Consider the following 14,913-nt stretch of genomic DNA (forward strand, 5'->3'; position numbering starts at 1 on the left):
CAAAATCGATAATCCATTTTTGCCTTCTTGGATGTAGAGTAGATTTTCAGGATGCATTAGAATTTGAGATGATCAGGTCAGAAATGACAGCAAGTGCATTTACCAAAGTCAAATCAGATGTGACCTGAAAAAATGATTGTTAGTTTTGGCCAGAAGTATAAAAATTAGTCATAACAGCTAGATGTCATCTTTCTTCACTCCCCAAGCTGAGAGTCCATCCTTGTTTCCAGCAAGAGCCAACACCCATTCTTCTGCTAGACTTCACTTGTACAACCTAGAGGACGTGCTTTGTCAAACAAAATAGAAGCAGTTTGGCCATGAGGTTGAAAATGCTAGTAGTATTTCTGTTTTAGAGGAAATACAAAAACAAACAATCCCCCTCCCCCAAACAAATAAACAAAGGAGTTGAAATTAAGACAGCATTGTTAAAGACTAGAATGCAATAAACACGTGCCCCTTGGACACCAGTCACATGCGGCTTCTCTCTTCACCTGATCTACCAAAAGTCAAGTCTCAGTTCTGGTACATTGCACAAAAACACTTTGGTTTCTGCCTAAGTCATCTGATTATACCTGTAATTCTCTATAGCATTTGGCAACCTTTTTTCTTAACTTCTGAAAACAAATCAGATCAGAAAACTATGGTATCTTTTCGAGATAGGTGTGGTGAAAACAAGAAAATACAAGTCAAATAGCATCTGTCATTCATTTTTAAAAGATTCAATTTGAAGCTAGCAGGAAGTATAAGATTACAGTGACAAATGCTCCGTTTAGCCTTAATGTTTTTCCAGGCATAAATGCTGTGAGGGTTTACATGAGAGGAGGTGGGGAGGCTGGAACTGAGGCTAGAGATAAGAGCAATAGTATGAAATATATGTGTTTTCACTATATATTTTTGGGACTGGAACCTGAACACAAAGGACTCCTCTCCCAGGAGAGCATCCTTTCCACTTTGCTCCTAGAATTTATGCAGACAGTGCAGCACGGAGCAGGCACGTCACCAAAGTTGTTGCCAAGAACTTTTTCCTATCTTCATTCCTGAGTAACATCAGCCCCCAACTCAGTGTCTCAGCTTATGAACTCTTTTCCTGACCAGGATTCAAGCATGGTTAGACTTACATGTGAGACCATTACAGACAGCTTTGATCTGATGGGATAATACCAAGTGATTGGGCATAGTTAAGGGAGACCATATCATCCCATACAACTCAACACAGTGCCACGTACAATGAATGATGTCCGCATGTGTGAGGGGTGGGGAGGTACTGGTGTTCTGACTTTGGTCTATCCGACAGTCTTCTATTTCTAGAGATAAAAAGATCCAGGCACTAGAGATTTCATAAGGATGGGAGCCTGATGATTTTTAGAGCTGGCAGTGGGGAGAGTCCAGTGCTTTATTATAATCTATACTAGCTGCTCTTCAGTTCTGGTTCTTCAGCTGTTCTGACAGCATGAAAATTAAATAATTCAGAGATAGCCTTTCTCTTCAGAGCAGGATACTCCAACTATTCATATTACTTGGGAAAGTTTCACATCTTTTAAAAGGAAATATACACATAAGTATTTTATTCACAATAAAAGTGGAAGTGATAAAGGAGGAAAAGATGAGGCAATTGTCCTTGGAAGAGTGAAGTTGACAGTTTGCAGAAGGGGCTTCTCAGGCACTAGTAACGTTGAGTTTCTCAGGGTTACTTAGGCTATAGGACGTGTTCAGCTGAAGAAAGTTCACTGAGTTGTAAGCTTATGCTTTATGAAATTTTGGTATATATATTTCAATACCATTAAAAAATGTAAACAGGCATTTTTCAAGAGGTAGGAAAACCAACACTGGTATTTTGGATATTCCATTTTCATGTTTCACTAGGAAAAATAAGGATTTTGGACCTCTTCTGTAAAATACTACTCAAGTAATGAACTGAACTAGCCAACAGGACAGGAAAAGAGAACAGAAAAGCCTCAAGAACTCAACTGCTCTCAGGGACGAGATCCCTGCTCCCGGAACTCTAGGTGAGTTAGAATTTTAGAAACAAGCCCACGGGATATGCAGAAGCCTCTTATTTCTATTCAGAAATGCACTTCCAAAGCTGAACGGCTGGCACAATAAGCTTAGTGAATAATGGGTTCACAATTTCAATTTATTATCAAAATATTTCCATCATGACAAATCTGAAAAGACAGGAGATGCAGAGCTACATAAACGCAGTTGTGCCCTTTTATCATAGCCACCCTCAGAGAAGATTTCATTTTGAAAATCCTGCTTATACACTACAACTCTCATGTTATCTTTAAACCACAACTCTTATGTACCTCTAGCCAACTGTCCAGGGGCAGTTTTCAACCCAAAGTTTGTGCTTAAAGCTTTTCATCAATATGATTTATAAGTTTAAAAAGTCTCAAATCTTTATCTGTACATCACTTTACAGACCTTGTTGGTTCATTAACTATTTATCTTGGTCTGAAGCTTCAATATTCAATGGCTACTTATAATAATAATTATTTAGTCATAAATGTAGTTATAATTAAATATAAAAATTATTATTTATACATTACTACAAATCTCTTAAAAAGACCAAGTTTTGAGAGAGAACAAGAAACTGCTTAGAAAATTGCAGGGAGTCTCAAGAATCTCATTATCAGTGAAAGCAGGTACAGCAAAAAACAGTTTTAGACATTCATTTTAGCCCTAAGAGTGCTTAGAATACTCTCAGAATGAATAACTGATGACTGGTAAAATTAGATTAAAACTATGTTGAGTCCCAAGGCCCCAATATGTATAAGAATTCTTTGGAAGAGTTCTGAAGGAGTGTAAATGTTGCAAAAAAAGGTAAAAATAGGTACACAGGCTTCATGTTCTTAACTCTTACGCTACTGCTGTACTTTTGGGGCCAAGTGAATTATTCTACCTCTTTTTCCCTTTGATTAGAAATTCCGGTCCACCTCAAGAGACAACATCAAATTGGCAGATCATATGGGAAACTGAAATGAACGGTAATATTCTGTCTAGAGATTAAGCATAATTCACACAGTGAGAATGAGTGATTTGACAGACATTAGACCCCTCCTCCCTCCACGCCTTTTCCAGAATAACCTAACTTCATTTTTATTGCCATGCTCTCACCCCTGTGAACTACCTCCAGGTAATCAGTGACCTCTCTGACCCCTTCTCTCTCGGATAGAGTTCCCCATTTCTGTGATTTGGGCAAGTTTAGCCAAGGGCTGCACCACTTCTTCTGAAGATTACCAAACACGGCATTTCTTTTCTGGATTCATGTATGAATTCTTGCGACAATGGAAGGCTTCTGAAAACTGAGGAGAGTTCTGCAAAGTCCCAATAATCCTGGAAACAAACAAAAATCACCATCAGCATTTGATACTCATGTCCACACCATGTAAGAGCTCTACAGAATTTATGTAGATCAAGTGAGTGAGTTTGGAACTTTCAGTTTAAAAGGAAATTAAAACAAAACCAAACAAAAAAACTGGTATAATGAGCCCACTCCTTTTCATTAACAGAATGTTTAAACAGAGAGTTGGTAAACTACAGGGGTTAAGTGCACAGATTTTGAAGACAGACCACATGCTCTAAATCCCAGTAATGAGATGTTTTTATTTAGCCTGTCTGTGCCTCAGTTTCCTTTTCTATAAAATGCGTGTAATATTACCTGCATCTTAAGCTTGGTTTGAGGAGTTAATTTATAAATACTCTATATATGTGGTGGTAGGATAAATGAATAATTCAAACTTGGAAGTGCAGTTATTTTAAGAAGAATCTGGTCAAAGAATAAAATTATGATATCTTAAAAAGCAGAGACATTACTTTGTCAACAAAGGTCTGTCAAGGCTATGGTTTTCCCAGTAGCCATGTTTGAATGTGAGAGTTGGACCATAAAGAAAGCTATTTGCCGAAGAATTGATGCTTTTGAACTGTGATATTGGAGAAGACTCTTGAGAGTCCCTTGGACTGCAAGGAGATCCAACCAGTCCAACCTAAAGGAGATCAGTCCTGGGTGTTCATTGGAAGGACTGATGCTGAACCTGAAACTCCAGTACTTTGGACATCTGATGCGAAGAACTGACTCATTGGAAAAGACCCTGATGCTGGGAAGGATTGAATGAAGGAGGGGAAGGGGACGACAGAGGATGAGATGGCTGGATGGCATCACTGACTCAATGGATATGGGTTTGAGTAAACTCTGCGAGTTGGCGATGGACAGGGAGGCCTGGCGTGCTGCAGTCCATGGGGTCACAGAGTTGGACACAACTGAGCGATGGAACTGAACTGAACATATCTTGAAAGGTATCACAGTGTAACTTTATGATAGACTTTAAATAGGTATCTGTTGATTTAATAGGGAAGATAACAATTATTTTCCCTTCCCCTCAAAGAACACCATAGATATCAGAAACTGGATTTAGCCTAAGTAACTGGGAAGGGTTGGCAAAATGCCAATTTCCTCTTATCTCTGAACCCCAATGGGTAAAAACAACACTGTCCAACCCACTATTGGCACCAGCAGCATTTGAAGCGCACGGGTCAGTACAGTGATGGAGAGGTGATGTTTTCCCATCAACCATGAACCAGCTCCTTCCCTTCTTTTTCCACTGGGACCATCCCATCTCAGCCACCTTGGGTTGGGGGCGTGGGGTTAGGAGGCAAGCAGACTGGAGTGGTCAGAAGACTATGAACATGTTCTAACTTGCTGAGATCTCCCTACATGGCAGATATATGAATCGCATTACTGTTGCTGTTTAGTTCCTAAGTTGTATCTGACTCTTTGAGACCCGTGGACTGTGGCTCATCAGGATTCTCTGTCCATGAGATTTCCCAGGCAAGAATACTGGAGTGGGCTGCCATTTCCTTTTTGACCTGTATACATCCCAGCATTTCTCTCCCGCGCTAACCCATTCTCCACACAGCAGTCAGAGTGATGTTGTAAGTCAGAAAGAGAAAAACAAATATGGTAGATTAATGCATATATGGGGAATCTAGAAAAACGGTACAGATGAATCTATTTGCAAAGCAGAAATAGGGACACAGATGTAGAGAACAAACCTATGGACACCAAGCAGGAAAAGGAGGGTCAAATGAATGGGGAGACTAGGATTGACATGTATACATGACTATGTATAAAACAGACGACTAATGAGAACCTAGTGTATAACACAGGGAACTCTACTTAAAGCTCTGTGGTGACCTAAATGGGGAAGAAATCCAAAAAAGAGGGGATATATGTATGACAGATTCACTTTGCCGTACAGCAGAAAATAGCACAACACTGTAAAACAACTATGCCCCAATAAAACTTTAAAAGTATTTAAATCAGTAATCCTTTTACTTATAACCTTCTAGGGACTTGAAGAAAATCCAAACTCCTCTCCATCATCTCCAATGTCCTGATGGCTCCAGCCTACCTTCCAGCCTCCTCATGGTCTGTTCCCCCTATTCCTCATTAGGCTCAAACTACATGGATCCACCTTCCATTATGCAAACTGGCTAAGCTCTTGCCCTTGTCTGGCCCTACTGTGCCTGCCGACCCCACTCCCTGCAAACTTACTCCCCAGTGACTATGCGGCTAACTCCCCATTGACCACGCGGCTAACATGCCCTCAGCCCCTGCTTCAACACATCATCTTAGAGGCCTTCTTGGAATACTGTCCACATGAGCCCCTCTCACTGTACCAGCCCCATCGCAGCACTTGTCATGAAATGTGATGTTCTTTTCCTCCTTCTTTCCTTCCTGACATACTCTCGACACTGTAATCTCAATGAGGACAACATATGGAGTATACTTTGCTCCCTGCTGCTCCCTCACAGCTTAGCACAGTCCTCTTTTATTGCAGATCTCCAGAAATAATAAATGAGCCCAGAAATAATGAATGAGCCCATCACCTGGTTACGGTGATTACATGTAGAGAGTAATAGGACATTATGAAGAAAAGCAAAGCTCAGTGTTTTTGGTTTATTTGTTACAATGAACCAACAGGAGGGAAAGAAAGCATTTCCTCCCCCTATTTCATTCAAGTCCTACTTCCTAATGTGTAACCCATCACCACATCAGTTACTTCTCAAATTTCCCATTCAGGGAGGATGTAAACTTTTTTGGTTGTATGTTTTTGAGGACTCCTAGAGCAATCTTGGGACTACCCCGGAGGCTCAGACAGTAAAGAACCCACCTGCAATTCCAGAGATGCAGGAGACACAGGTTCGATCTCTGGGTTGGGAAGATCCCCTGTAGGAAGGCATGGCAACCCACTCCAGTATTCTTGCCTGGAGAATCCAATGGACAGAGAAACCTGGTGGTCTACAGCCCATGGGGCTGCAACGAGTCGGACACGACTGAACGATCTCTCATGCATGCACTCAGAGCAGTATTAAAGATCAAAAGGAATCTTCCCGGCATGAAGCTGGGTAGGGGAGAGGGGTAGAGCAGAAGAATTTACATCTATCTGTTCACTGGCTGAAGAGGGAGGTCTTCTCAAGCCTGAAGAGAGGCCCATTAAAGGCAGGTTGTGTGAATGACAAGGACGTGTCTGCCTCTCTGAGCAGGGTCCAGAGAGGACCCTGAATAGGATGGTCCGTGGCTGTCAGTGAGACTTAACATCAAGAGCAGTGGTTGCTGCCTAGCTTGACCATGACCAATGGGAGGAAATGGAGCCACCTGACTTCAGATAGGACGAGAGGACTGCAAGGATGCCAGCACCCATGGCAGGCCAGAGAAGGAGGTAATTCCTTGATTTCTAGGCTCATGAGATCCCTTTGGATTCCTGTAGGACCCTAAGAAGGAGGACACTGAAAATGACTGAAACTGAATTTCTCACCTCCTGGCGTAGGGTAGAGTTTGAATTAATTTGATTAATAATAAGAATAATGCCCACGTGTCATTTCTTACACTTGAAAGTTCATGAACAAACTTACTTGATACCTGGTCAAAGTGATCACACTAGAACAATAGGAAGGTTTCAGAAATCAGGGATTTATGGCAGCACTTAGTCTTTTAGGTTCTAGGCTCACAGACTCGGAGTTAGAGCAGGGCTTTGGTTCATTTAATCTGATCCTCTCCTTCATTAGAAGCCCGAAGTGCTCGCTGAGGGACAGTATGCCGGTGGCCTGACTATTCCTCCAACTGAGGAGCAAGCTCCTGATGGATGGGGCCATGAGCATTTGAGCATCACTGGCTGGAAGAGCTGCTCTCTTTGCTCTTATTTTATTAAAAGTTTTTCAAGGGATCATTATCTTAGATATTACCACATGGGGACAAGTACTTCAGTAAAAATGTCCAAACCCAAGACTTAATTCTACTTCTCTCTTAAAAATATTACAGAAATTTAAAGGAATATACCTCAAAACAAGAAAGCCCACTATACACAACTGGGAGTTGGCCATGCAATGACACCCAAAATAAGGAACACTCAGCCCTCCGTTTCCATTCCAGGTCCTTTCTTTCCAGCCGAAAACTTCAGTTTAGATAATCTGATTCTGAAACATTAGGTCAACAATGTACCAGGGCTTCACTTACTTTCCTAGGACTCTAATTAGTGCTTCGTTGTTTATAACATCAACTCTTGGGATGGATGACATAAATAATCTATTTCAAAAAGTGGATACATTATCAGTTAACGTAAATTTCTCTCTAAGAATAGGATCATATTTCATCAATTTTTTAAATGCTATATGAAAACTATGCACTGTTTGTGTTTATAATAACAGGAGACAATAACATCTTTTATTATTTCCTAAAGTAATTTTCTTGAAAATTTTAGTTTATTATATAAAATATATACTACTGCTATTTTATCAAATTCCTACTGTTTACTACCTTGGCAAATAAACACTGAAATACTGAAAACATCTAAGAGATGTGGAGTTGAACATCATGTAATCAAGAATGAACTTTATCTACATATCTGACTATTCCCACTTGAAATTAACTGTTTTTTTAATTACTGGATGAGCTTTTAACAATTTATGAGTTCTCTGAAAATCTTTTCCACTTTTTTAAAACAGACAACAGGGCTACAAGGTTAACTAGCTTCATTCATGAATAAACTGTTCAAAATTTATCATTAACTAACGTTCATGATTCTTTTAAGGTAAGGTCACATTAGTCCACATGTGTTTCACTATAAATTCATCAAGAAATAAGTGTGTGAATAGATTTCCAGGCATGAGCTAAAGATTAGTAAGTGCTAAAAGAAATTCTACAAGGGCCACTAAAATCTACACCATGTATAAAATACCAGAAATAAATGCTAATATTTAAGGTAAATGGAGGAAACATCAGTATTCTTAGGCATGCTGAGTCACTGAATGTGCTGTTCTGTGCTTAGTCACTCAGTCGTGTCCGACTCCTTGTGACCCCGTGGACTGTGGTCCACCAGGCTCCTCTGTCCATGGAGATTCTCCAGGCAAGAATACTGGAGTGGGTTCCCATGCCCTCCGCCAGGGGATCTTCCTAACCCAGGGATCGAACCCAGGTCTCCCGCATTACAGGCGGATTCTTTACCAGCTGCGCCTCCAGGGAAGCCCGAGAATCCTGGAGTGGGTAGCCTGGCCCTTCTGTAGGGGATCTTCCCGACCCAGGAAACAAATCTGGGGTCTCCTGCATTGCAGGTGGATTCTTTACCAGCTGAGCCTCCAGGGAAGCCCCAATCATAGAATAATAAGGAACAAAAGAGCCACATTACTTTAAAATGCCTAAATACATCATTAGAAAGAATATTCTTTTAAAAATAAAATATTAGATATTAAGCTGTGGAAAACATTACTAGCATTAATAGTGGTGTAGGATCTATCCAAGAAAAAGAAATGTAAAAAAGAAAAATGGTTGTCTGAGGAGGCCTTACAAATAGCTGTGAAAAGAAGAGAAGTGAAAAGCAAAGGAGAAAAGGAAAGATATACCTATTTGAATGCAGAGTTCCAAAGAATAGCAAGGAGAGATAAGAAAGCCTTCCTCAGTGATCAGTGCAAAGATACAGAAGAAAATAATAGTGTGGGAAAGACTAGAGATTTCTTCAGGAAAATTAGAGACACCAAGGGAACATTTCATGCAAAGATGGGCTCAATAAAGGACAGAAATGGTATGGACCTAACAGAAGCAGAAGATATTAAGCAGAGGTAGAAACAATACACAGAAGAACTGTACAAAAAAGATCTTCACGACCCAGATAATCACAACGTGTGAATACTCACCTAGATCCAGACATCCTGGAATGTGAAGTCAAGTGGGCCTTAGGAAGCATCACTAAGAACAAAGCTAGTGGAGGTGGTGGAATTCCAGTTGAGCTGTTTCAAATCTTAAAAGATGATGCTGGGAAAGTGCTGCACTCAATATGCCGGCAAATTTGGAAAACTCAGCAGTGGCCACAGGACTGGAAAAGGTCAGTTTTCATTCCAATCCCAAAGAAAGGCAATGCCAAAGAATGCTCAAACTACCACACAATTGCACTCATCTCACATACTAGCAAAGTAATGCTCAAAATTCTCCAAGCCAGGCTTCAAAAATACGTGAATTGTGAACTTCCAGATGTTCAAGTGGGTTTTAGAGAAGGCAGAGGAACCAGAGATCAAATTGCCAACATATGCTGGATCATCAAAAAATCAAGAGAGTTCCAGAAAAACATCTATTTCTATTTTACTGACTATGTCAAAGCCTTTGACTGTGTGGATCACAATAAACTGTGGAAAATTCTGAAAGAGATGGGAATACCAGACCACCTGACCTGCCTCTTGAGAAACCTGTATGCGGGTCAGGAAGCAACAGTTAGAACTGGACATGGACCAACAGACTGGTTCCAAATAGGAAAAGGAGTACGTCAAGGCTGTATATTGTCACCCTGCTTATTTAACTTATATGCAGAGTACATCATGAGAAACGCTGGGCTAGGTGAAGCACAAGCTGGAATCAAGATTGCTGGGAGAAATATCAATAACCTCAGATATGCAGATGACATCACCCTTATAGCAGTAAGTGAAGAACTAAAGAGCCTCTTGATGAAAGTGAAAGAGGAGAGTGAAAAAGTTGGCTTAAAGCTCAACATTCAGAAAACTAAGACCATGGCATCTGGTCCCATCACTTCATGGCAAATCGATGGAGAAACAATGGAAACAGTGGCTGACTTTATTTTTCTGGGTTCCAAAATCACTGCAGATGGTGATTGCAGCCATGAAATTAAAAGACGCTTACTCCTTGGAAGGAAAGTTATGACCAACCTAGACAGCATTATTAAAAAGCAGAGACATTACTTTGCCAACAAAGGTCCATCTAATCAAGGCTATGGTTTTTCCAGTGGTCATGTGTAGATATGAGAGTTGGACTGAAGAAAGAAAGCTGAGTGCCGAAGAATTGATGCTTTTGAACTGTGGTGCTGGAGAAGACTCTTAAGAGTCCCTTGGATTGCAAGGAGATCCAACCAGTCCATCCTAAAGGAGATCAGTCCTGAATATTCATTAGAAGGACTGATGTTGAAGCTGAAACTCCAATACTTTGGCCACCTGATGCGAAGAGCTGACTCATTTGAAAAGACCCCGTTGCTGGGAAAGATTGAGAGCAGGAGGAGAAGGGGACGACAGAAGATGAGAAGTTTGGATGGCATCACTGACTCAATGAACACGAGTTTGGGTAAACTCTGGGAGTTGGTGATGGACAGGGAAGCGTGGCATGCTGCAGTCCATGGGGTCGCAAAGAGTTGGACAGGGCTGAGCAACTAAACTACTACTACTGGGATCTATAAAATACACTTTATTCTGACTGGAGGATGATCTCAAGCAATCTAAGTATCTAGATTAGCACCCTTACTATTTAGGAAGCAGACATGGGTATCATTTTTGTCTATTTGGATTTACTTTAAAAAATGACCAAACCCTTATATCTTATACAGAAATATTATATCTGAGTAACCTTAGAAATTCATTTATAGATTGTATAATAAGTAGTATCACAGCAACCATTCTTTGAAGTGAATGCAGACAACTAACAAAAACTAGATTTCCAAATGAAGTCATTTAAAATTCTAGAATATCAGGTTTTTACTTTAAATGCTAAAGTTTAAAGTACATAAGACTTTAATTAGGAGGAATAAAATAATTATAGCTTAGACCTAATGTTGTTTGGGAGCTTCCCAGGTGGCTCAGTGGTAAAAAAAAATCCACCTTTAATGCAAGAGATGCAGGTTCAATCCCTGGGTAGAGAAGATCCCCTAGAGTAGGAAATGGCAACTGGCTCCAGTATTCCTGACTGGAAAATCCCACAGACATAGGATTCTAGTGGGCTACAGCCCATGGGGTTGCAAAGAGTCAGACAGGACAAAGCAACTGAGCACACACACACACAGACACACACACACACAATATGGTTCTACAGATCCAACTTTATAGCAACTATACCTGGCCTCATACTTTTGAAAGTGTGGTTATTTAAGCATAAAGTTACAAAATCTCCCTCCACTTCAGGAATATTTCTACAGAAACCACTATGCACAATTTTTCAATAGCAACTCAGTGTCTATTAGTTTTTAAGGTTCTTTAAAAAAAATGTATTTGACTTTGTACAGCCAGGAAGCAGCCTGTTTCCAAAACTAAACGTGACCTCAACCTTTTGCCAAGGAAATCCCTTTATCTCCAGAGAAAATAATAATTTTCCTGGAAAAAAGGTTGGCATTCCACTTACCCTTTTATAAAAAATCAACACATACTTCTCTTATTATGAATGAAAAATAGTCAAAGAGGTATCTTTGGGGCCAGAACAAATAAAATAAAAGTTGCAAATAATTTCACATATTTATAACAAAATACTGTTTTCAGTTTAAAATTGAGTGTAGAAAAAAATTCCTTGTTTACCTATATGATCACTTTCTGGTGATCAGTTACTGACATTTTGAACTATGCAGACATAAGAAATGAGAAAAAAAAAACAACAACACACACAAAAAAACGCCAAAACCCTTGACTGTCAGCTAATAGGGAATGACTGCAAAATCCATATGCTTTATTCATAGGAACTCTTATTCTGGTCATATTTCTCCTACATAATAGTTCAGGTACTAATTTTCAAGCACATACATATAATAGAGATTTCATATACATTAACATTAACCCTCCAAGCAACTATCATTATAATTTACTTTTCATTTTATATATCAAGAAATTGAGACCCAGAGGTTAAGGAAAAGCTCATAAATGGCAGCCCTGAATGGAACTCAGCGTTTTTCTTAATTCAAGGTTTGCAGTCATTTTCTACCATAAACTGTAGAATACACTTTTTGAGCCAACAAGAATGAAGAAATGGGATGGCTGAAGGCAGGCAATTTCATGATAAGAAAAAAAAAAAAAAAAAAACTAGGGAAGAGACAACAAGTAGAAAAACCCTAATAAAAAAATCTTAACTGAAAAGTCAAAAAAATCACCATAATGGCTCTGTAGTGTAGGAATAACTCTACATGTTACAGCCTCGAGGTCTTTGCTAACCTAATAAACAGTGAAACCATAAGTATTACTCATAACAAAAATCTGCATCATCAAAAAAGAAAACTTAGGTTTTCTTCAGGATACTGTGTTAATAAGGCAGGAAGTTGGAAAATTTATTTTAAACACAGAAATTTTAATCTAAAATTTTACTGGTTAAAATAAGAATGGTAATACTCAAGAGACATACATTAGCTGTCAAAAAATTAATATGCTACCCCTTGTTCTTTGAGGATGCTGTACATACAAAGTACTGTATTAAAATTACTTAAATTAACCTGGGCTTTTTATGGATATATGCTTTGGTTCATGAGGATATATAGGATATATATATAGGATATATAAAGCTTTGACAGATTAGATTGTTAAGGTGATTTGTGTGAGCTTATAAATACTCTGTTATCCCCAGATTGTTAGACCTTAACTTCTAAAGACTTCAGTAAGGAAAAAGACAACTTTAAAAAAGTAAAGCTATTGAATCACTGTTGCACAGCAGGAATTAACATGGTATTGTAAGTCAATTATACTCAAAAATAAAGAAATGCACTCAGAGGAAAATCTATCAGATTTGTGGTTATCAGGGGGAGGGCAACTGGATGAAGATAGTTGAAAGGTACAAACTTTTGGTTATAAAATAAATAACTACTAGGGATGCGATGCACAGCATGACATAAAACTAACACTACTGTATGTGACACATGACAGTTAAGAGAGTAAGACGGAAGAGTTCTCATTATAAGGAAAATGTATTTTTCCATTTAATTTTGTATCTATTTGAGACGATAGAAGTTCAATAAAGTTATTAATGTTATGGTAATCCCTTCATGATGTATGCAATTTGAACCATTATGCTATACATCTGAAACTTATACTGTGCTGCATGTTAATTATATCTCAATAAAACTGGAAGTAAAATTTAAAAATAAAAAAAAAAAAAAAAAAGAAAGACCTAAAAATTACAAAACCATAATGAGAATTGGTTCAGGGATTATGCTGCTCATGGCTCACACAGTAAAGGATCTGCCTGCAATGCAAGAGACCGGGGTTCAATTCCTGGGTTGGGAAGATCCCCTGGAGATGAGAATGGCTACTCACTCCAGTATTCTTGCCCAGAGAATTCTATGAACAGAGGAGCCTGGCAGGCGGCAGCCTGTGGGGTTGCAAGGAGATGGACATGACTAAGCAACTAACACTTCACTTTTTTATCTAAAAAAGGACATAATTTGTACATCCTAGCAAGGATAAATTTAGTTTGCACCATACATATAATAGGCATACAATAATCAATTGTTGAATGAATGAATGTGAAAGAACTGTTAAGGCAAATACTCAATGGTGATGATGATACAAGAATAAGATGAGTAAATTCTTTAATTTTAAATATGCTTTTTTATTATTTCACAATTGAATGTGTATTTTTTTCAGGAGTGAATGATCTGGGTAGTATGTTTCTGTTTGTTTTAGGAGAAGCTTTTAAAATTAGCCCATTAGCTTTCTTTTGTTCTCAAACTGTTTCCCAATAAGCCTACAGAATTTTTAATTTGTTTCTCACACATTTATGCCTGAGAGATGCTGCTGCTGATCAGCAAATCGGTGATTAAGAGTGTAGTACCTGAGGAAGGGGTAGGAATTAGGAACTCGGCCCCAAAACAGACACACAAGGATTTACATTGTGTGTAAATTTAATATTTAACATTCAATTTAACATTCAAATGATAGTTGGTTGATCTTCTTTCAATCTGGTGTTCTCTTAGGTTTTCTGAATGGGGAAGGACTTTAGATGCCTTATAATTCAACCTTCTCCTCTGCACAGAATTTTTCTCCAGCATCCCTGCCAGGTTGTTCTCTGAACTCTGCTTCATCATACTCTTTCCTGGAGTTTTGGGAACAACTTTACTTCACGTTGGGACCTTTTAATTACTAGAAAATTTTCCTCTGTATTGAATGGAAATCTTTTTGGAACAGCTACTCACTGGTTCTAGGGCTTTGCCTTTTGTAGCCTCTTAGAAATGTCTCTGCTAGCTTTAAATAGAGCCGCTCTTCTGAGGTGACATCTTTGTTGGAATTCATCAACAACTGGGCCTAGGTCATATACAACCTGAGGATAAGAGCAGTCAAGGCTATGCTTGCGTAAACATGACATTTATCTTGATGTGTTCGGTTAATTCTTTCTGAGACCCTCAGAAAAAAAAGAAAGGAAAAAGAAAAGCACTGGATTTCCAAACTGTACAGAAGCACAGTCAATAACAAGCCTCCAAATCTGAAATCACGGAGCCAATACCGGGGCACTTTGACACCACTGACACCCACACACCTGAAATTGCCTGGGCTGTGCACATCTGTTTTAATGGAGTTGAGCGCATACTCCGTCCTGTAGCTTCCACACCACACCTGGGGACAGGAACAGACAAAGGAAAGCAGTGAACTCAGGCTGCATCAAGGATTATTTGTTTG

The 14,913-nt window shown here is 39.1% G+C and overlaps 1 protein-coding gene across 3 annotated transcripts in view; it reads right to left on the reverse strand.

The window, feature by feature from the left end:
- Positions 1 to 2,116: 2,116 nt before the first annotated feature.
- The window catches only part of MME (membrane metalloendopeptidase), a 107,317-nt gene continuing 94,520 nt past the window's right edge, over positions 2,117 to 14,913 (reverse strand). For all 3 annotated transcript variants that reach the window (XM_065942209.1, XM_065942210.1, XM_065942208.1), the window contains exons 22-23: positions 14,774 to 14,850; positions 2,117 to 3,336 (exon numbers count right to left, since the gene is read on the reverse strand). In XM_065942209.1, the coding sequence (XP_065798281.1) occupies positions 3,237 to 3,336; positions 14,774 to 14,850 (177 nt within the window). In that variant the 3' untranslated portion in view covers positions 2,117 to 3,236. The remainder of the gene's footprint in view (positions 3,337 to 14,773; positions 14,851 to 14,913) is intronic.

The sequence above is a fragment of the Muntiacus reevesi genome, chromosome 8 (assembly GCF_963930625.1).
Source record: "Muntiacus reevesi chromosome 8, mMunRee1.1, whole genome shotgun sequence".
In the NCBI taxonomy this organism is placed as follows: domain Eukaryota; kingdom Metazoa; phylum Chordata; class Mammalia; order Artiodactyla; family Cervidae; genus Muntiacus; species Muntiacus reevesi.